Raw genomic sequence first — 24,188 nt, 5'->3', positions numbered from 1 at the left:
GCCACAGGGGGAAGAAGAAGGAAAATCGCCACAGGCGGGGATGCACATGGTCACAGACACAGGGCGCCAGACGTTCAGAGAAAGCATAGGGGTCACCGAGAGTATAGGGAGCAGACCAGATCCACCAAAACATCGTTTAGATTGGCAAGAAAGCTGCAAACCCGACCGCATCGTTCAGACCAGGAGGCTCGGTAGCTCTTAATTCAAAAATCCATTTGGATTCTTTCTGTAAGAGCAATCGATCGTAATTACCTCCTCTGATGGTGGTGTGTATACGATCAAGGCCCACAACACTTAGGCCTCGGTAGTCACCACCATGTACTGATCTAAAGTGTCTAGCAACTGGTGTGGTGGATGTAATGCTTTTAATGTTGGCAATATGCTCACCGATACGTGATTTTAATTCACGTCCAGTCTTCCCCACATAGAGAGCACCGCAACGGCACAAAAGGAGATACACAACGAATGGGGTATTACAATTTACATAGTGTTGTAAATGCCAACGATGTCCACCAGGAAGGATAACTTCCCTCCCGATGGCCAAAAAACGACAAACCGTACATCCACCACAGCTATAAGTGCCGTTAACAATACAATGGGGGCGGGTATCTTGTGGGCCCTTGAAATGGCTTTTAACAATCAGATCTCGGAGGGACGGTGCACGTCTACATGTGACCTTTGGCTCAGATGTCACATACGGTTCAATTTTTGGATCATTGATAAGAATATACCAATGCCGTTGAAGGATACGCATAATCTCCTTGTGTTGCGCAGAATAGCGCACACATAGGCGTACATCATTCCCATCGTCCCTTCAAGATCCGACCTTAGATACTAGTGTACTGCGATCCGCAGTGCTCACTCGCTGGTAGGCCCTACGTAATAGATGGTCCGGATAGCCTCGGTCTCTGAAACGTGTTCTCAGGTTGGCAGCCTCCTCCTCAAAAGTGGTGGAAGATGAGCAATTACACCTAACGCGCAAGTACTGGCCCACAGGGATACCCCTAATGGTATGTCCTGGATGGAAACTATCGGCTCGTAATAGAGCATTGGTAGCTGTGTCCTTTCTGTACAGGCCCGTCACCAAACAGCCTTGATGGTCAATAGTGACCCAAATATCCAAAAAAGCGATTTTTTTGAAATCAAACGACATCGTGAACCACAAATTCCTGGCATTTACGTTCAAGGCGTCGACAAACAGCTGTAATTCATTGGTCGTCCCCGTCCAGATGACAAAGATGTCGTCGATGTACCTGTGCCGCATCAACACGTGGCACAGGTACATCGAGAGACCGTCGTCCGAGAAGATCGTACGCTCCCACTCCCCAAGATACAGGTTGGCATACGACGGAGCACACATAGTGCCCATCGCAGCCCCCTGCACCTGGAGGTAGTGTGTCCCGTCAAAAACAAAAATATTGTTCGAAAGCAGGAACCTTAAAAGGTCCAACAAGAAAATGTTGTGGGCCGTTTTTCGTATGTCAAGCTCACCCAGAAAGGTACCCACAGCAGAAATACCAAGCTCATGCGGAATACTGGAATATAATGCCTCGACATCCAGGGCTACCAGAATCGTATTGGGGGGAACCTGAACCTCCTCCAAGATTCTCAAGAGGTGCATGGTGTCCCTGACGTAAGACGGGAGAGCCTGCACATGAGGCTGAAGATGCCAATCAATGTACACACTCACCCGCTCCGTCAGGGACCCGCACCCAGAGACAATGGGTCGTCCGGGTGGACGGTCTCTGTGCTTGTGAATCTTGGGTAGCGCGTAAAATGTTGGAGTTACGGGATGTATAATTTTCAGGAAGCAGGCAATATCTTCAGCAATGATATTGCGTATCACCGCGTCATCTATGATGGTAAAGAGTTGTTTCTGACATCTGGCAACCCTGGATGCGGGGACACGAACATAACACTCACGTTGGTTAAGGATATCCATACACATATCCCTGTAGGCCAGCACCCCCATCACAACAACATTGCTCCCTTTATCGGAGGGCTTGATCTCCCATCTGGTCTGACTCCTCAACTCCTCAAGAGCCCCCAACTCCTCAATTGATAGATTTTGGGAGTCGGAAGTTCTCCCTGAAAGTCGTAAAATGTCCCGTTCAACTACAGAGACGAAGGTCCTCAGACTAGGGCTGGCCGAGAAGGGCGGGAACCGGTGTGACCTATTCCTCAATTCAAGTTCAGCAAGGGTAGGTTGGTATGTCACTGGTAAAGTATCAGGTATATATTGTATAGTATTATTTTCAATGTCTTCAGAGCGAACATTGTTCTGTAAATCAACTAGATCAGCCATGGCTTGTCTGTCCCGTTGCGACAAAACAATCTGTGGTAAGGGTTGTAGACTATTACACGAAACTCCATCATGGAGTAATTTCATGAGGACTTTGCGACCGAAAATATGTATATCGGTCACCACCTCAAAAGTATCAAAGTTGTATGTCGGACAGAACCCAAGCCCTTTGCCTAGTAATGAATGTATGGATTCAGACAATATCTCACCAGTGAGATTGATCACCTGTAGATCAATGCAACCTGTAGGGGGATTATCACCCCCCGAAACGCCCTGCTCCGCCAGCCCGCCTACCCCAAAAAAGGCGACGACGAGGGCCCAGATGATGGACCATCGTCCTCGTCCTCTCCCTGGGCAGAGTCCGAGTTCCCCCCGCATCTCTCACCAGTCGCCTCACCTTGTGGAGTCTTACCTTGTTTAGATTGTTGACCTCTCCTGCAATTAGTCTGCCTTAAATTGTATTTCTTAGGACTTCTCTGTCGAGGGGCCTTGCCACCAATTGGGGCAGGACCCCCACTCGTGATCGAGGAGTCGGACTCAGTCGGTACCGGCTGTACAGGTGGCTCCTGTATGGGATTGGGTTTACCCCCCTTTGGTTTATATGGTTTAGATGGACGAAAGCCCCAGCAATAGGCCGTCCCTGTTTTATAGGCTATACGATCTTTTAGGAGCTTTTGATCATGCTGGATCACAAGGTCCTTGTTAAATTTTTTGATATGGGCTTCCAACTCCTGATTCAGTTTTTTATATAGGGGGTCAGACTCCAAAGATTGGATGGATAAGGTTATTTTAACAATTTCAGCCTCAGTACTGACCAGATCTGCCTCGTCCAATTCATTCATCAGACTGAGGCAGATCCTGGCACAGGTCTCAAAATTATTTTCCCACCGTGTTTTAAAATCTTCCGATATATTTTTCCTGTGGGGAAAGGTCTGAAATCTAAGCCACATAGGACTCAACTGATCGTCCAAGTACGTTTTATTGTATTTGACATTCCACCAGAGGCGGGACTTCTTTTCATACAGCCTGGTCAACCTGCGGAACGCTCCATTGATCAGCTGGTGTGAATCTCTGGCACCCTGCGTCTGCGAGCAGTCACTCTCCACCTGCGACACCAACTCATCCCACTGTAGCATCACCGCGCCGTTGTCCACTCAAAAAACACTTATATGCGTATGCAGCACGTCTCCTGGGGCTATGACCCCATTTTAACCTATTGACAGAAGGTATTATTCCTTTATAGGAAAGGCGCTGCAACGCAAGAAAAAAATATAGATAATTCTGTATACACTACCTCTCCAAAAGCAATAACGTAAAAATTAAAGGAACCAAGGGGGTTGAGAGGTATGTGTAACAGATACACTGTACTCATAAATATAGTGAAAAAATATAAATATAATCTTTATTAATCATAAATAGATACCAATTAAAAGGACACGCGGCATCGTGTCAAGTGGAGAACTCACTCACAGCCACCCTCAAACAACCATCCACCTAACGATCACCTAATGTGATCAGGGATCCCAAAAATAATGTGGTAGGCCTAGAGGTTCATAGGACAACACCCTCAATATGTAGCATCCCAGCAAAGCGAGCCAAGGTAGTTCATAGCAGTCATCAACGAATCATATAATTAGCATGTAGCTTGGGCAGCCAGCTCAAAAGTCCAGGTCATGTGTGTGCGTAGCTGAAGTAGATGGAACAAAAGCCAGACACAGCGAACAGTAGCAGGCCAAGCAGAGCACAATGACTGTAAATACGTAGCTGTAGCAGTTGTAAGGCATACTGACATATCCTGAAGCAACATGAGGCATGATGAATGATATAAACATGTTTACCTATAGTACTAATCCCACTTGGAACTTGCCTGGGTGCGCTTTTTATTATTATTTTTTTTTTTTTATTGTAAGAAACCAGTGCTTTACCTCTGCTGTGGGGGAAGTGGGATTGCAGAGGCAGTGCTTTTGAAAACTAAGCAGAGTTCATAAAACTTCTGTGTGACTGTGCGTACATTCATGATAGCAGGGGAGTGATGAAAAGTTCAGTAGGTCATCATTTCTCGGTGCGAAAGCTCAATAAACAGCAGCCAGTTAGTGTAACACATATGTTCACGGGCATAACAATGACTCCCGTGATGACCAGCACCGGGTACTGTCTCCTCTCTTCTTAACAGATATCCAAGGCGAAAAGCCTCGAGGACGCAGAGGCTATCCATAGGTCCCAGCCCCTCAGTAATCACTTCCGTGCAGCTCCCTCAGTTTGTAATTTGCTCCAGTAAAGCCAGCGACCAGAGGAAGTCAGTGACCTTTGAACAGAATTGAATTGGTTGTGCATGCGCAGAAGCTCAGTGCCACTGCTCTGATCACGCTCACTGTGTCATATTGAATGCAGGGAGAGCACTGGCACTGAGCTACCGCACATGAGCGGCCAACTAGATTTGGTTCAAAGTCACTGACTTCCTCTGGTGGTGGTCTTTACCGGACTGAATAACCAACTGAGAGAGCCGCATGCAAGAGAACCGTCATCACGGAAGTGATTGCTAAGGGTCTGGGACCTATAGGTGGCCTCTGTTTCCTTGTGACTTATCGCCTTGGATATCCTTTAAGCCGGTGTTCCCCAACCCTGTCCTCAAGGCCCACCAACAGTGCATGTTTTATGGAAATCCACACAGGTAGTTAATCAGCTCTGCACTAATTATCTCACCTGTGCATGTTTGTGGTTTCCTGCAAAATATGTACTGTTGGTGGGCCTTGAGGACAGGGTTGGGATGCTCTACTTTAAGTACAGCTGCCCCATATGCTGCATTTCTCCATAAGACATGTGACATGCTCAGGGAGCCTTTTTGGTAGTCGTTTGGAGGGAGGTTTACGGGTCATACTTGCTACGGGGACAGTGGTGGGTGGGTCGGAAGGAGCTTAGGTAGGTGTGACCCCTGAAATATTTGCTGGAGACCCCATAGTTCATAGCTACACCACTGTGTGTCATTCAAACTTCCAGCCTAGATTCTCAATCCTTAAAACCAAATTTTGGAAAACAGGATTTCAAGAAAATTTTGTTTAGGATTAGCTCTACAGATACAATTTTAATTTTATTTTCACTTCAGGTTTGCATTAATAAAATTAGAAAAACACAATAATCTCTGCAATAAAATGCTACAAGTCAATTAACCTTTGGGGAGCCGCTGCAAGTAAATCATACGCCGCACTTGTGGCTGCCTTACTCTGATGTGGCGTAGGATTTACGCCACCTGCCATTTCTGCTCCCGACGCGATCGTGCGCACCCGAAGAAGGGAAGAAGAGGACAGGAATCACCTCCCTGACATTCCCCCAAAGATCGTCGCTCCCCTCCGCTCTCACCAGCATCCCTGCTCGCTCTGCCTTAAGTGTCGGGTCCCGGCTTGATGACGTCATCAAGCCGCGACCCGGAACTTAACGGCAGTGCGAGCGTGGATGCTGGCCAGAGTGGAGGGGGATAGAGCTGCTCATCGATGGAGCCTGGGAGGTGAGAAAAGGCTGCTGGCATTACGGGGGACACCTGGCTCCACCATGCCTAGCTAACTATACTGGGGATCCGGTTGCCTGACCCCCCCAAATGCGCCCCCACACATGTAAAATGGCCTGGTCCTTAAGGGGGGTTAGGCAGCTGGTCCCCAGAGGGTTAAACCTGCCACTGACTTCCACTGATCACGTCATACCATCAAAATGTAATTATCTGAAAAATTTTATTTCCAGATGTCATTTTACTATTTGGACACAAGATGCCCTCGGAGCTTACTGCATGCATAGTATTACTACGCAAGCCGAAGTAAAGCGTGGATGGGGCAGAAGGGGATTTATGAAAGACGGAGCTGTCTCAGTTAGAGTTGGGCCGAACCTCCGATTTTGGGTTCGCGAACCGGGTTCGCGAACTTTCGCGGAACGTTCGGTTCGCGTTAAAGTTCACGAACCGCAATAGACTTCAATGGGGATGCGAACTTTGAAAGAAAAAAAAAATTATGCTGGCCACAAAAGTGATGGAAAAGATGTTTCAAGGGGTCTAACACCTGGAGGGGGCATGGCGGAGTGGGATACACGCCAAAAGTCCCCGGGAAAAATCTGTATTTGACGCAAAGCAGCGTTTTAAGGGCAGAAATCACATTGAATGCTAAATGACAGGCCTAAAGTGCTTTAAAACATCTTGCATGTGTATTCATCAATCAGGTAGTGTAATTAAGGTACTGCTTCACACTGACACACCAAACTCACCGTGTAACGCACCGCAAACAGCTGTTTGTGTAGTGACGGCCGTGCTGGACTGGTGCGCACCATGGCGAGAGTGCAGGTTTTGGTGGCTTTACAGCCCATATGGTCGCCTGGCTGATGTAGCTGAATGACAGAACAGTGACTGTCCAGCTGATCAAATTTGGTCTGACCACAATGAAGCAACGACCTTATTATCTTTTGTGTGCCCCCCGAGACACTCATCTAGGCGCCGGTCATTGCTTCATTGTGATACGCAAGCCCCTTCACCACGGCAAGGTAATGATCACGAAGGGGAATGGGCGCATGTACATGCGTTTTCTTTTGTTGTTGCAGCTGCCCGCAGTGCAGCTAGAAAAATTAGGCAGTCATGTACACGCAATGAATATATAAAGTCAGCGCAGGTCTATAGTAATACAGCTTTCATCATTTTTTGGTATACAGGATCTTCGAACAAAAGGGTAAAGAAGCAAGGCTTACCAGATTCCAACAACCCACATTATAAGGTTGTAAACGAGTTTGATAGGTGGTCCGCAGAACTTTTAAATGGTTCCCGTGCACTGGGAACCCCGAAAAAGTAGCGCGCATAAAATGGTCAATAGAAGACCTCAAATAAAATGGTGCCGCCTGTCGCGGAAGGCGACAGGCGGCACCATTTTATTTGAGGTCTTCTATTGACCATTTTATGCGCGCTACTTTTTCGGGGTTCCCAGTGCACGGGCCCCGTATGTGAGTTTTCCTTTATCCTTGTTTTTAATTGTTTTACTTGTTATGTAATAAAGACGGTTTACACTTAGATGTGCCGTACATCTCTTTCATGTCACTATCCTACTGGACTCCCCTTTGGTGAGTCTCTGTGATCTCAGGATATCTACAATATTCCAGAGGAATCTGTAGTGTGCAACATCGCTGGTGAAACGACACCATTTGAAAGTTCTGCGGACCACCTATCAAACTCGTTTACAACCTTATAATGTGGGTTGTTGGAATCTGGTAAGCCTTGCTTCTTTACCCTTTTGTTCGAAGATCCTTATACCAAAAAATGATGAAAGCTGTATTACTATAGACCTGCGCTGACTTTATATATTCATTGCTTGTGTGGACTTTTGGACATTGTCCTTCTCGGCTGCGGTCGCCTTCTGCCTTGGCGCTGACACTTGTTTTTTATTTTAGTCATGTACACGCACCAGAAAAATTATTACAGCGGCCGCTGCTAGCAGCGGCCTAAAAAATTCAGCAATCCGCCTGGAGTCCCGGACCCTGTTGGTGGTGGCGGAGAAGGTAGTCAAGCGGCCTGCAGGCAGACATGCTGTGTGGAGGGACTGGGAGCGACTTAGTCTTCTTGGGGCAGGCCAGGCAGCCAGTCACACGGCGTGCAGGCAGAGATGCTGTGTGTGCGGGGACTGACTTAGTCTTGGGGCGAGCAGCAGCCCTCCGGGATCCATGCCTCATTCATTTTGATAAAGGTGAGGTACTTAACACTTTTGTGACTTAGGCGACTTCTCTTCTCAGTGACAATGCCTCCAGCTGCGCTGAAGGTCCTTTCTGACAGGACGCTTGCGGCAGGGCAGGAGAGAAGTTGGATGGCAAATTGGGACAGCTCTGGCCACAGGTCAAGCCTGCGCACCCAGTAGTTCAAGGGTTCCTCATCGCTGTTCACAGCAGTGTCTACATCCACACTTAAGGCCAGGTAGTCGGCTACCTGCCGTTCCAGGCGTTGGTGGAGGGTGGATCCGGAAGGGCTACGGCGAGGCATTGGACTAAAGAACGTCCGCATGTCCGACATCACCATGAGATCGCTGGAGCGTCCTGTCTTTGACTGCGTGGACACGGGAGGAGGATTAGTGGCAGTGGTACCTTGCTGGCGTTGTGCTGTCACATCACCCTTAAAGGCATTGTAAAGCATAGTTGACAGCTGGTTATGCATGTGCTGCATCCTTTCCACCTTCAGGTGAGTTGGTAACAGGTCTGCCACTTTGTGCCTGTACCGAGGGTCTAGTAGTGTGGCCACCCAGTACAGCTCATTCCCCTTGAGGTTTTTTATACGGGGGTCCCTCAACAGGCAGGACAGCATAAAAGACGACATCTGCACAAAGTCGGATCCAGTACCCTCCATCTCCTCTTGCTCTTCCTCAGTGACGTCACGTAAGTCAACCTCCTCCCCCCAGCCGCGAACAATACCACGGGAAGGTTGAGCAGCACAAGCCCCCTGCGACGCCTGCTGCAGGTGTTCTCCTGCCGCCGTCCCCTCCTCCTCCTCCTCCCCCAAAGAAACACCTTGCTCATCATCCTCTGAGTCTGACTCATCTTCTGCACACGACTTCTCTTCTTCCTCCTCCTCCCCCCTCTGTGCTGCCGCAGGTGTTGAGGAAACAGCTGGGTCTGATAAAAATTGGTCCCATGCCTGTTCCTGCCATAACGGTTCCTGGTCACGCTCATTCGCAGCTTCATCCGCCACTCTACGCACAGCACGCTCCAAGAAGTAAGCGTAGGGAATTAAGTCACTGATGGTGCCCTCACTGCGGCTCACCAGGTTGGTCACCTCCTCAAACGGCCGCATGAGCCTGCATGCATTTTTCATCAGTGTCCAGTTGTCGGGCCAGAACATCCCCATCTTCCCAGACTGTTTCATTCTACTGTAGTTGTCTCACCGGCATGTTGTTTTTCCGCTGAATTTCCGCAAAGCGTGCCATGGCTGTGTAAGACCGCCTCAAATGCCCACAGAACTTCCTGGCCTGCTTCAGGACATCCGCTAAGCCAGGGTACTTTGCCACAAATCTTTGAACAACTAGATTCATGACATGTGCCATGCAGGGTATGTGTGTCAGCTTCCCCATATGCAAAGCGGCAAGCAGATTGCTGCCGTTGTCGCACACCACGTTGCCTATCTCCAGGTGGTGCGGGGTCAGCCACTCATCCACCTGTTTCTTAAGAGCAGCCAGGAGAGCTGCTCCAGTGTGACTCTCCGCTTTGAGACAAGACATGTCTAAGATGGCGTGACACCGTCGTACCTGGCATGCAGCATAGGCCCTGCGGAGCTGGGGCTGTGTAGCTGGAGAGGAGAACTGCCACTCAGCCAAGGAGGAGAAGGACAGCGAAGAGCATGTAGCAGGAGGAGAGGAGGTGGCAGGAGGCCTGCCTGCAAGCCGTGGAGGTGTCACAATTTGGTCCGCTGCGCCCTGCTTGCCATTGTTCACCACCAGGTTGACCCAATGGGCTGTGTACGTAATGTAGCGGCCCTGCCCGTCCTTGGCAGACCAGGCATCCGTGGTCAGGTGAACCCTTGACCCAACGCTCTTCGCAAGAGATGACACCACTTGCCTCTCAACTTCACGGTGCAGTTGGGGTATGGCCTTTCTCGAAAAATAAGTGCGGCCTGGCATCTTCCACTGCGGTGTTCCGATGGCCACAAATTTACGGAAGGCCTCAGAGTCCACCAGCCGGTATGGTAACAGCTGGCGAGCTAACAGTTCTGCCACGCCAGCTGTCAGACGCCGGGCAAGGGGGTGACTGGCCGAAATTGGCTTCTTCCGCTCAAACATTTCCTTCACGGACACCTGACTGCTGCTGTGGGCAGAGGAGCAGGAAGCGCTCAAGGGCAGAGGCGGAGTGGAGGAGGGTGCCTGTGAAGGTGGAAGGGAGAAAGTGGCAGAAGCAGATGATGCACCTGAAGGAGGAAGAGGAGAAGGAGGGTGACTTTTTTTTGTGTGCTGCTGCTGCTTTTGCTCAGGTGGCCATCCCATTGCTGTTTGTGCCTTTTCTCCAGGTGCCTTCGTAAGGCACTTGTCCCTACGTGAGTGTTGGCCTTTCCACGGCTCAATTTTTGTTGGCAGAGCAAACAAATGGCTTTGGTCCGATCTGAGGCACACACATTAAAAAATGTCCACACCGCTGAGCCACCCTGGGATGTGGGCACTATGGGGACCTCAGCAGCTGATGCTGAAGGGCAAGTTGGCTGGCTGTACATAGGTGGTGATACATGGTGCCGGACACTGCCACCAGCTGTTTCTGACGAAGAGCTGCCCCAGCTTCATTCAGCAACTTCTCTCCTCCTACTACTCTCTGACTCCCCCTCTGAACTGTCCCCCTCTTCATCTCCTCTATTGGGAACATACAGAGGATCCCTATCATCGTCATCATCGTAATCATCCTGCCCAGCTTCGCTTGCCTCAGACAAATCTAAACATGCACCATCAGTAGGTCCTTCATCCTCCTTACACGTTACATCCATAGTGTTGCCGCGTAACTCAGACATATGAGCTGGTGAAAATTCATCTGGCTGTAACAACAATGGCTGTGCATCAGTGATTTCAACACTAAATAATTCTTGCGAAGTGTCAAATGCAGCGGAAGTGGTGCTAGTAGTAGCGCTGGTGGCTGAGCAAGATGAGGTGTTCTGTGTCGCTAAATACTCAACCACGTCCTGACAATCTTGGGAGGTGATGGGACGTGCCTTCTTCCGAGCACTGTACTGTGGGCCAGGTCCACACGAAATTACATTTACACGACCTCGCGCAGACCTGCCGGGTGGCCTTGCTCTGGCACTACCTCTTCCTCTACCTGTTTTGTCCATATCGGGTATGCACGGAGTGGTATATCACACTGCGTGCACTCACGTAGGTAGGTGGGTTCACTTAACTGCACAGGTATGCGCACTGATGCGGTGGGTTCACTGAACAGAACAGGTATACAGTGGCGGGTTCACAGAACAGGTATGCAGTGGCAGGTTCACTGAACAGAACAGGTATGCAGTGGCGGGTTCACTGAACAGAACCGGTATACAGTAGCGGGTCCACTGAACAGAACAGGTATACAGTGGCGGGTTCACTGAACAGAACAGGTATACAGTGGTGGGTTCACAGAACAGGTATGCAGTGGCAGGTTCACTGAACAGAACAGGTATGCAGTGGCGGGTTCACTGAACAGTACAGGTATGCAGTGGCAGGTTCACTGAACAGAACAGGTATGCAGTGGCGGGTTCACTGAACACAACAGGTATGCAGTGGCGGGTTCACTGAACAGTACAGGTATACAGTGGCGGGTTCACTGAACACAACAGGTATGCAGTGGCGGGTTCACTGAACAGAACAGGTATACAGTAGCGGGTCCACTGAACAGAACAGGTATGCAGTGGCGGGTTCACTGAACACAACAGGTATGCAGTGGCGGGTTCACTGAACAGTACAGGTATACAGTGGCGGGTTCACTGAACACAACAGGTATGCAGTGGCGGGTTCACTGAACAGACAGGTATACAGTAGCGGGTCCACTGAACAGAACAGGTATATAGTGGCGGGTTCACTGAACAGAACAGGTATACAGTGGCGGGTTCACAGAACAGGTATGCAGTGGCAGGTTCACTGAACAGAACAGGTATGCCGTGGCGGGTTCACTGAACAGTACAGGTATGCAGTGGCAGGTTCACTGAACAGAACAGGTATGCAGTGGCGGGTTCACTGAACACAACAGGTATGCAGTGGCGGGTTCACTGAACAGTACAGGTATACAGTGGCGGGTTCACTGAACACAACAGGTATGCAGTGGCGGGTTCACTGAACAGAACAGGTATACAGTGGCGGGTTCACTGAACAGAACAGGTATACAGGGGTGGGTTCACAGAACAGGTATGCAGTGGCAGGTTCACTGAACAGAACAGGTATGCAGTGGCGGGTTCACTGAACAGTACAGGTATGCAGTGGCAGGTTCACTGAACAGAACAGGTATGCAGTGGCGGGTTCACTGAACACAACAGGTATGCAGTGGCGGGTTCACTGAACAGTACAGGTATACAGTGGCGGGTTCACTGAACACAACAGGTATGCAGTGGCGGGTTCACTGAACAGTACAGGTATACAGTGGCGGGTTCACTGAACACAACAGGTATGCAGTGGCGGGTTCACTGAACAGAACAGGTATACAGTAGCGGGTCCACTGAACAGAACAGGTATACAGTGGCGGGTTCACTGAACACAACAGGTATGCAGTGGCAGGTTCACTGAACAGTACAGGTATACAGTGGCGGGTTCACTGAACACAACAGGTATGCAGTGGCGGGTTCACTGAACAGACAGGTATACAGTAGCGGGTCCACTGAACAGAACAGGTATATAGTGGCGGGTTCACTGAACAGAACAGGTATACAGTGGCGGGTTCACAGAACAGGTATGCAGTGGCAGGTTCACTGAACAGAACAGGTATGCCGTGGCGGGTTCACTGAACAGTACAGGTATGCAGTGGCAGGTTCACTGAACAGAACAGGTATGCAGTGGCGGGTTCACTGAACACAACAGGTATGCAGTGGCGGGTTCACTGAACAGTACAGGTATACAGTGGCGGGTTCACTGAACACAACAGGTATGCAGTGGCGGGTTCACTGAACAGAACAGGTATACAGTAGCGGGTCCACTGAACAGAACAGGTATACAGTGGCGGGTTCACTGAACACAACAGGTATGCAGTGGCGGGTTCACTGAACAGTACAGGTATACAGTGGCGGGTTCACTGAACACAACAGGTATGCAGTGGCGGGTTCACTGAACAGAACAGGTATACAGTAGCGGGTCCACTGAACAGAACAGGTATACAGTGGCAGGTCCACTGAACAGAACAGGTATGCAGTGGCGGGTTCACTGAACACAACAGGTATACAGTGGCGGGTTCACTGAACAGTACAGGTATGCAGTGTCGGGTTCACTGAACAAAACAGGTATGCAGTGGCGGGTTCACAGAACAGGTATGCAGTGGCAGGTTCACTGAACAGAACAGGTATGCAGTGGCGGGTTCACTGAACACAACAGGTATGCAGTGGCGGGTTCACTGAACAGTACAGGTATACAGTGGCGGGTTCACTGAACACAACAGGTATGCAGTGGCGGGTTCACTGAACAGTACAGGTATACAGTGGCGGGTTCACTGAACACAACAGGTATGCAGTGGCGGGTTCACTGAACAGAACAGGTATACAGTAGCGGGTCCACTGAACAGAACAGGTATACAGTGGCGGGTTCACTGAACACAACAGGTATGCAGTGGCGGGTTCACTGAACAGTACAGGTATACAGTGGCGGGTTCACTGAACACAACAGGTATGCAGTGGCGGGTTCACTGAACAGAACAGGTATACAGTAGCGGGTCCACTGAACAGAACAGGTATACAGTGGCGGGTTCACTGAACACAACAGGTATGCAGTGGCGGGTTCACTGAACAGTACAGGTATACAGTGGCGGGTTCACTGAACACAACAGGTATGCAGTGGCGGGTTCACTGAACAGAACAGGTATACAGTAGCGGGTCCACTGAACAGAACAGGTATACAGTGGCGGGTTCACTGAACACAACAGGTATGCAGTGGTGGGTTCACTGAACAGTACAGGTATACAGTGGCGGGTTCACTGAACACAACAGGTATGCAGTGGCGGGTTCACTGAACAGAACAGGTATACAGTGGCGGGTTCACTGAACACAACAGGTATGCAGTGGCGGGTTCACTGAACAGGTATACAGTGGCGGGTTCACTGAACAGAACAGGTATACAGTGGCAGGTTCACTGAACAGAACAGGTATACAGTAGCGGGTCCACTGAACAGAACAGGTATGCAGTGGCGGGTTCACTGAACACAACAGGTATGCAGTGGCGGGTTCACTGAACAGGTATACAGTGGCGGGTTCACTGAACAGAACAGGTATTCAGTGGCGGGTTCACTGAACAGAACAGGTATACAGTAGCGGGTCCACTGAACAGAACAGGTATGCAGTGGCGGGTTCAGTGAACAGTACAGGTATACAGTGGCGGGTTCACTGAACAGAACAGGTATACAGTAGCGGGTCCACTGAACAGAACAGGTATGCAGTGGCGGGTTCACTGAACAGTACAGGTATACAGTGGCAGGTTCACAGAACAGGTATGCAGTGGCAGGTTCACTGAACAGAACAGGTATGCAGTGGCGGGTTCACTGAACAGGTATACAGTGGCGGGTTCACTGAACAGAACAGGTATACAGTGGCGGGTCCACTAAACAGAACAGGTATGCAGTGGCGGGTTCACAGAACAGGTATGCAGTGGCAGGTTCACTGAACACAACAAGTATGCAGTGGCGGGTTCACTGAACAGGTATACAGTGGCGGGTCCACTGAACAGAACAGGTTTGCAGTGGCAGGTTCACTGAACACAACAGGTATGCAGTGGCGGGTTCACTGAACAGGTATGCAGTGGTGGGTTCACAGAACAGGTATGCAGTGGTGGGTTCACAGAACAGGTTTGCAGTGGCAGGTTCACTGAACAGGTATGCAGTGGTGGGTTCACTGAACAGGTATGCAGTGGTGGGTTCACAGTACAGGTATGCAGTGGTGGGTTCACAGAACAGGTATGCAGTGGTGGGTTCACTGAACAGGTATGCAGTGGTGGGTTCACTGAACAGGTATGCAGTGGTGGGTTCACAGTACAGGTATGCAGTGGTGGGTTCACAGAACAGGTATGCAGCCAGGAACAAGCTAAGCCTAACTAATCTTTCCCTATGAGAGACAGTCTGCAGCAGCTCGCCCTACTCTCACTAATGCAGGCACACGAGTGACCGTAATGGCCGCCGCTGCCTGCCTTATATAAGGGGGGTGGGGCTCCAGGGGCTAGTGTAGCCTAATCGGCTACACTGGGCCTGCTGACTGTGATGTAGAGGGTCAAAGTTGACCCTCCATGTGCATTATGGAGCGAACCGAAATTCCGCAAAGGTTCGCCTGCGGGACGCGAACGCGAACCACGGAAGTTCGCATGGAACCGTTCGCAGGCGAACCGTTCGGCCCAACTCTAGTCTCAGTGATGGTGTCAGTCTTTCATACAGGAACTTAGATCAATTAATGGGAACTGTGCTCAGCGGCAGCAGGGCAGGCTATCTGAACGGATATATCCATCCAGATGGACTTAAAGTGGATCCGAGATAAACTTTTACTCATTGCATAATTGTGTTCCTTTCATATAGTTTATAGGACATTCCTCAAGCCAAATACTTTTTTTATTTTGTTTTAATACTCTAATTCCCTATAAACTAGACAAGCCTCGCCCACAGCTTTTCAGAGAGCATTGGCACTCAGTCCCAGGTAGCAAGGGCTTATGGGAGGTCAGTCTGGGTAGGAGGAGGAGGAGGAGGTTACTATCCAGAGATTTCAGAGGCAGAGGGGAGGAGGGAGGAGGAGGAGAGGGGAGTGAAATTTTCCACAGGCTGAGAGCTGGAGATGCTATCAGCTTGCCTCAGTGTAGTGTAACAAACAGAACATGGCTACCCTCATTGTATCACAGCAATAAGTAAACATACACTTTTGAAGCTACTTGCAGCTAGATTTGCTGTGTAAACTATCTAAACTTTAGATAAGATATATAGACAAGTTACTTGTTATAGTTACTTTTTCATCTCGGATCCGCTTTAAGTGGTTAAAGCTGTGCATGCATCTTAATGCAAGTTGACGAAAAAGAGAATTATGATTGAGCTCTGTGGGAGCTGTAGGGTCTGGAACCCACTAGTAGTATGTTACTAAGCCATTTCTGTGCGCTTGTGATTTGAGAAGTTCTTGCAAATGTAATGTTATGGGTGTGATCCCACTTAAGCGGTGTGATTTTATAAAAATCCCCCATAGCATTGCATTGGCAAGAGCTTTTTCATGTCGCCAACGCTTAGAAAGGGCTGCTAGTGGGTTTGAGCCCTTATGGTTGCTCTCTAATCACCTCCAACGAAGATAGAAGTTCTTTAGAAAAAAAATAATTAATCTGGTGAAACCTGATTGACTATTAGACAAAGGTGGAGGAAACACTGGCAGTGAACTTGCTACCAGGCTTAAGTCCCCCCTTATATAATTATTTCTTATCACAGGGAAAATGTGCCAGGCTTTTTTCTGACTACTACACAAACCAGATCTGCCTAAAAGAGAACTTAAGGGGCATGTTTATAATAATCGATAGGAGTGTTCACCATCCAAAATAAAAACAAAATTAAACTGTGCGGCTCCACTGAGTGCACGCCCTTTCTACAAAGGAGCTAGGTCATTTTTCCCAGGCAGGTCAACATCTCCAAGGAGTTTGTATGTTCTCCCCATGTCTGCCTGGGTTTCCTCCAGCATCCCAAAACCATACAGATAAGGTAATTGGCCTCCCCCTAAAGCGGCCCTAGACTATGATACATGCACTACACGATACATACATATGACTATGGTAGGGATTAGATTGTGAGCCCCTCTGAGGGACAGTTAGTGACAAGACTCTGTACAGTGCTGTGTAATATGTTGGTGCTATATAAATACTTAAATAAATAAATAAATAAAATTAAATCTTCCTTCTGATGACTCATGCTGTCTACTCACCGAACAGACAGGGTAGGATGAGGGCAAGGGAGTACACAGGAGTCAGGAAGTTCAACTGTTTGTCTACTACTTTACTACTACTACTCAGAAAATTATTTCAGGGCAACCAGCTAGAACTCCTCAAGAAAAGACACACTACCGCATTGTCTTATTTTATAAATTGTTGATTTGGCTAGTTTGTTTTTTTCTTTTAGGACAGGTCTCTTTGCCTCGTTTCAATCTAGAGAGGGGTGGCAGCAAAATGACCTTGATTTCCAGTGCCACAGTGTGCGGCAAGCACCAATGGGGGAATAAAATGCAGACGTGCTAAGACTCCTATGGTCTGTGCACATCAGACCAAACATATAGCAAAATCCCAAATCGAGTCAGCACCGTCTTGAGTAGAAAAATTAGCTCTTTTATTTATTAAATAGCATGATGTCAAGCAGCAGCGACAGCTCCGCTGTTTCGGGCGTGCAGCCCTTTCTCAAGCTAGAAAGCAAGAATCATCACACTAACATAACTCACAAAGTCTCCTTAAATAGTACAAACATCTATGAGCTCACCTATGTCCGACCAATCAGAGAGAGGCAGAGACCGGCGGACCTGATGGGGAACTAATCCCTTAGTATGTAAATCGGAGTACTCCAATACCTCCCCCAGAAATCAGCATACATCAACCCACCTGATCAGCGGGACAAAATTGTTGCCATGCGGAGAGACGCCAGGGACTCCAGAACTACGCTGCCCCTCCCGCCGATATCCGCCGCGTCACAGATCACACGGCCCTAGTCACGTGGGTCCTTTCCTCCAATGACGTAAGCGCATCGCAACCTAATGCGAACGCGATTCGTCATAATATAAGGGCACGTCACCAGCTGCACCGGGCGATCCGCCCCCGCTATCATGTGACTCCCCAAAGGTAAACATCGTCCCCATAGCAACCATGACACCAAATTACGATACCTGTATAGCAAGTTGAGCAGCCCAGCCCAGAAATCCCCAGCATCACCCCGCACAGCAATCCTTATGTAGCAAGCCCTGGACAATTTAAACTCTCCAGTCTCCGCCTAGCTCCTCTTCGCCGGCACGAACTTTCTGTAAAACAGATAAGAAACATACACTAGATTAAAAATGCATTATTCGCTCACCAAGAAAACAATACAGTACAGATCTATATACACCCTGACAGCTCGTACTCTTTATTTAACCCCCCTCTGCCAAAAGTCCCCAATCTCCTGATCCACATAGCCTCTTTTTTCAACAGTGATCTATGACGATCTCCCCTCTTTACACTGTATGGAGCATTGTCAATAACCTGGACTCTCAGTTGTGAGACTGCATGCCTGCAATCTTTAAAGTGACATGCCACTGCGTGATCAGAACTCTCTCCTCTAATCGCAGATTTATGCGATGAGATGCGGTCACGGAGTGGTTGTGTGGTCTTGCCCACGTAACCTAGACCACATGGGCACTTAATCAAATAAACAACAAATGTTGACTCACAATTAAAGTACCCTTTAATATAACATCTCTTTCCACTAGATGGATGCGTAAACACATCTCCTTTCGCCACACAGCCACACATGTGGCAGTGCAAACGGGAATGTCCCATTCCAATGCACTCCTGTCCTTTCGACTGCAGATGTGTGTACCACCTTGTCCCTGGTCTCTGCCTCTCTCTGATTGGTCAGACATAGGTGAGCTCATAGATGTTTGTACTATTTAAGGAGACTGTGAGTTATGTTAGTGTGATGATTCTTGCTTTCTAGCTTGAGAAAGGGCTGCTGTCGCTGCTGCTTGACATCATGCTATTTAATTATTAAAAGAGCTAATTTTTCTACTCAAGACGGTGCTGACTCGATTTGGGATTTTGCTTGATTTCCAGTGCAAAATCGATAATTTATTTTACCAATTGTATCATGTATGGGCATATCAACCAATCTTAAACTTTTAGGCCCCTTTCACACTGGCACGGCGCGTCGTTTTACCGCAGGATAACGCTACGCCAATGTAAATCTATAGGGCCATTCAGACTGACGCGATGCGGCGGAAGTGACTTGTTCGCCACAATCCCGACGTGAGCACATCCGTATGTCGTGTAAGGCTATGGCGACGCATATATTTGTAAAAACGTGTGCGGTAGCGTTGCAGTGTGCATGCACGGAAGAATATTTTGTCAATACACTTCTTCGAAATGTATTTCTTCACCCTGAAGGGGATGACTGCATATACTGACACGGAAATTCCCAAAGGCTGCTTTTGGCGTTGCGATCATGCCACGCTAGCACTGGTTAGCAGTGTGAAACCGGCCTCACTGTGCTCACAGAGGATTCACCTCCAGAAGCCTTGAGTGGATGAGACCTGTATGGCAACTGCAGCATAGTAGACGGGAGTAGCTGGTGTTTGTCACAGCCTTCATGAGGAGATAGACTAGTCCAAAGCCTGTCGATTCTGTGAGATTTTAAAGGGGAACTAAAGAGAGAGGTATATGGAGACTGCCATATTTCCTTTTAAGCAATATCAGTTACCTGACTATCCTGCTGATCCTCTGCCTCTAATACTATTAGCCATAGCCCCTGAACAAGCATGCAGCAGATCAGGTGTTTCAGACTTTAAAGTCAGATCTGACAAGACTAGCTGCATGCTTGTTTCTGGTGTTATTCAGATACTACTGCAGAAAAATAGACCAGCAGGGCTGCCAGGCAACTGGTATTGATTAAAAGGAAATAAATATGGCAACCTCCGTATACCTCTTACTTCAGTTCCCCTTTAACTGATAATTAACTGATAATTATGTTTTTTTTATGTAGCGGTACTTTAAACAGTAGAAGTGAGACTTCTTTTACACTGCAAATTACCTTCATTTCAATATTACTTACAAAGTAACATACTGTAGATAAGGTGAAAACCGGAAAACAGGTGAAAAATCTTTGTGAATCTTGTCCATAGTGTACAATCCACATGGCAACTTGAAAGTCCATAGACTCAGCGCTGCGTTATATGTTGGCGCTTTATAAATATAATAAATAAATAAATAAGTTACCATTCACATTACACCTGTGCACTCCCTTGCGTTACGATGTAATGCGTCTGTGAACATTTTATCGCATGACCCACACGTTTAGCCAACATTTGCGCTTTAGGGCACAGTGACGTGCATTCTGTCCGATAGCAGCTCATGCACAAAAACGCATTCATGCGTACGTTCTGTAGTGTTAATGAGCACTAAAAGAGACCATAAGCATACTTTTAATTGACTTTATGCCTCACTGTACCCAACGCAACACGAGCATAACGTGCGGCACTGCTTAGCTGAGCATAACGTCTGCTTAGCTGAGCTACAGCAATGGATGAGTGACAACTGGCTGAGACTAACTGCAGATAAAACTGGAGTCCTTCTGATCGGAGGACAGCGCATGACAACAAAAGAACTTTAGCTGCAGTCTTCACTAGAGATGGCCCGAACGGTTCGCCGACGAACTTCTGAAGTTCGCGATCGCGGAGAACCGCACACTTTTCCGGAAGCTTGATTCGCCCCCATAGTGCATCATTAGGGTCAACTTTGACCCTCTACATCACAGTCAGCAGGCACAATAGCCAATCAGACTACACCCCCTCCTGGAGCCCACCCCCCTTATAAAAGGTAGGCAGCATCAGGCATTGGACTCACTCGTGTGCCTGCAGTAATTAGAGAAGGGAGAGCTGCTGCAGAGAAAGCTGTAGGGAAATCTTACTTAGGCTTACTTAGGCACGCAAACAACCCACCCTTTTCCCAGGATGAACCCAGAAAAATCTGGTCACTGTAATTTAAGTCACTTCATAATCTGGGCACTGGATACTTGAAAGAAATGCTACAGCTGTGTAGCACTCCCTACAATATCAGATCCACAGATTCTAATAATCTTGTCATACCCAGAGTCCACCTGAAAACTTTTGGTCCCAGAGTTGTCATACTGCTCCTACATTATGGAGCTCCTTACCTAAGCAGATCAGGACAGCTCCACCTCTGGATGTGTTTAAATCCAGACTGAAACTCCACCTGTTCAGTCTGGCATTTGCAGAAATATAATTTTGTTGTGTAAACACTTCATTACGGTGACCATACGTCCCGCTTTACCCGGGACGCGTCCCGCCTTCGGGGGGCGCTGTCCCAGGCTGCATGAGGTCCCGGGAAACGTCCCGCTTTTAGCAGCGGGACGTCCCGGCCTCGGGACTCTGGCCACCGTACAGTGAACTAGCCGCAGCGTCTACTAGACGCTGCGCTAGTTCATTCCCCACAGCCCCGCTCCAGCCTGCAATGTTCTCCTCCGGCAGGCACAGGCAGAGCAGGGCTACGGGAAGCCATCTTGCCGTAGCCCTGCTCTGCCTGTGAGAGGCTGAGCGGGAGATTGAAGATCGTCAAGGCCAAGGGGAGCTGCACCTGAGGCACCAGAGGCCGGCTGCGTGAGGGGACGTCTGTAAATGAGTAAATGTTTTTTCTTGCAGGTGAAGTGTTTGCCCACATTGTGTTCATTTTGTACTGACATGTTTGCCCGCAGTGCATTTATCTTGTACTGACATGTTTGGCAGTATTGCGTGTATTTTGTACTGACATGTTTGCCCGCAGTGCGTTTATCTTGTACTGACATGTTTGCCCGCAGTGCGTTTATCTTGTACTGACATGTTTGCCCGCAGTGCGTTTATCTTGTACTGACATGTTTGCCCGCAGTGCGTTTATCTTGTACTGACATGTTTGCCCGCAGTGCGTTCATTTTGTACTGACATGTTTGCCCCCATTGCGTTTATTTTGTACTGACATGTTTGCCCCCATTGCGTTTATTTTATGCTGACATGTTGCCCGCAATGCGATTATTTTGTGCTGAAATGTTGCCCGCAATGCGTTTATTTGTGCTGAAATGTTGCCCATTGCGTTTATTTTGTGGAGTCTGGGGTAACTGTTGCTGCATTTATTATTTAATGGTCATAGTTGGCTGTGTTTGCTGCTTTGGGGTTATGGCATACTATTAACCTTCCTGGCGGTAAGCCCGAGCTGAGCTCGGGCTATGCCGCGCAGGAAGATATCTCAGCCCCTGGTGGAGCGATTTGCTCCATTTAAAATCTGGTGGAGCGATTTGCTCCATTTAAAATGCTGTACGCGCAGCTAGCACTTTGCTAGCCGCGCGTACAGCTTGATCGCCGCCGCTCTGCGGCGATCGCCCGTACGCAGCGGCGCAAGAGGGCCCCCCCGCCAGAGCCCTGCGCTGCCCGGACCAATGAGTTCCGGGCAGCGCTATGGGCTGGATCGGAGGTGTCTGACGTCAGGACGTCGGCTGACGTCCATGACGTCATTCCGATCGTCGCCATGGCGACAGGAGAAGCCAAACAGGGGAGCGCGTTATATACGCGTTCCCCTGTTTGCTATTGATGGCGGCGACGATCACACTAGAGGGACACATGCGCCCTCTAGTGGTGTTTCATGTAGCTACCACTCTGGTAGCTTTACATGAAACACAAAAAAAAATTTAAAAAAAAAAGGATTTTTGCCATTTTGTCAAAAAAAATTAACCGCCAGGAGGGTTAAATAGCATCACACAGTTTCTGCACACCTATGATGTGAATCCACGTTAGACCACATCACGGCGTAGACACTGCTTTCTTATGCCTCGCTGTTGCATCATTACGTTAGCTCCGCCCATAGAATGTCATGACCACGCCCATTTTTCGCGCGCCGCACCCCCTATTTTTCGCCGCCCAACGCCCATGGGAGAAAAGCGCTATAGAAACGTTATTATTACTGTCCCCAATCCCTTGTATTCCTGCTGTCACAGAGAAAGCATCGCAAAGGCCACTGTGAAAGTTGCCTAATACAGGGCCTCTTCCTCGTGTCATTAATGTGTAAGGCATGGATAAAGGCAGAATACGGCATTCCCCCACCTCAATTTATCAGCACCTGTTTAATAACCTCAGGCCACCATTGACAAGAAAAATAACAACTACTTTAGCAATGAACAAGATATAACAAAGCACTTCGTGGCGGCCGCCCTGTTACAATAAGAGTATGGGCAGCTGCCCACACCTGACATGGCGCAGCCACGCCTGACGCCGCTCACAGGAAGCGTGCACGCGGAAGCGATTTTCCCTGATTTAGCGGAAGTGTTCCCCTAGTTCCGGTCTCTATCGTATCGGCCGCTGGGGAAGATGGTGAGTGTGATGATTTGTCGCCAAGTGTAATCCTTATGCATCCTCCTCTAGCCCCGCATCAGAGGCCCACAGCCCCCGGCCATGAAGAGCGAGGGGCCCCCTGATAATATGGGGGCCGGAATTGCTGGAGGTTAGGGGGATTTGGAGGAGTTTATAGTTCTTTTACGGAGAGGAGGCCTGGAGATGCTCAGTGCCTGGAAGGGGTGAGACTCTTCTGTCTATGGCTTTCCCTCTCTCCGCAGTGTGCTGTCACCGGCCACGCTGCAGATCCGGGTACTTCTTGTGATTCCTCCGCTCTGTCAGAGGTCACTAGGGCATGCAGCTCAGACTGTTCTGGAGACACCATTAGTCTTGTATGCAGTGGCACTAATTCTGTAGGCATGCATATGAATGGCTTGGGACTGGACTAAACGGTTTTAAGCAATCTGGTGATTTTATCAAAGCTGACCATACACTGTACAACTGTGTTTAGGATCGATACCGTAATTGTCATTAACCTGGGATCGACAGTACGAGAACTGCAAAGTTTGTTCGGGTGATTTTTGTGGTGTTGATAGAAAATGCAATTTTTGCACAATTAGACATTTTCGTCTAATTGGGTAAAATAAGTGTATGGTCAGATCTAAGCATGTTTCCTCCAGTAACTGTCCCTGATCAGGCTCTGGTCCATTTTCTGTAGGCAGAATCTATACAGATTGTGCTAGCTGTCTATTAAGACACCTGTAGTGAGAGGTATATGAAGGCTGCCATATTTATTTTCTGGACAGTGACCCATAATGGACACCTGTGAATGAGTTTATCACATACACTTAGAGTTGAGCTGAAATTTTCGTAATTTCGCATTACTATAATTACGCATGTGAAATTTGCGATTACGATGCGAAATTAGCGTAGCAAAATTGCCATTAAAATCGTAATTGAAAATACCGTAAGCGTAATTTTCAACGCGAAATTTCGCGTTTCGTTCATGCCGTAATTTCGCATTAAACGCTACCGTAATTTCGCGTTAAACCGTAACGCTCCGTATAATATAAAAAAGCCGCCGACTTTAAGGGTTAATAGCAAAGCCCCCTTAAATGCTAAGAGCCTCAAATTTGGAGAATATATTAAGGAGATCAGGAGGAATAAGAGGAAAATTTT

General features: G+C 48.5%; 1 protein-coding gene across 3 annotated transcripts in view; it reads left to right on the top strand.

The window, feature by feature from the left end:
- Positions 1 to 24,188, top strand: part of RPL37 (ribosomal protein L37) — a 263,271-nt gene that overhangs the window by 223,890 nt on the left and 15,193 nt on the right. The window contains exon 1 of one of the 3 annotated variants that reach the window (XM_068250970.1): positions 22,966 to 23,048. The exons of the other annotated variants lie outside the window; for them this stretch is intronic. Within the exon in view, the coding sequence (XP_068107071.1) occupies positions 23,046 to 23,048 (3 nt within the window). The 5' untranslated portion in view covers positions 22,966 to 23,045. Of the gene's footprint in view, positions 1 to 22,965; positions 23,049 to 24,188 lie in introns of those variants that run through there. 3 annotated transcript variants of the gene reach the window in all.

The sequence above is a fragment of the Hyperolius riggenbachi genome, chromosome 1, assembly GCF_040937935.1.
Source record: "Hyperolius riggenbachi isolate aHypRig1 chromosome 1, aHypRig1.pri, whole genome shotgun sequence".
Taxonomy (NCBI): Eukaryota; Metazoa; Chordata; class Amphibia; order Anura; family Hyperoliidae; genus Hyperolius; species Hyperolius riggenbachi.
The sequence above is the reverse complement of the archived record's forward strand: the minus strand, read 5'-3'. Positions and strand labels throughout refer to the sequence as shown.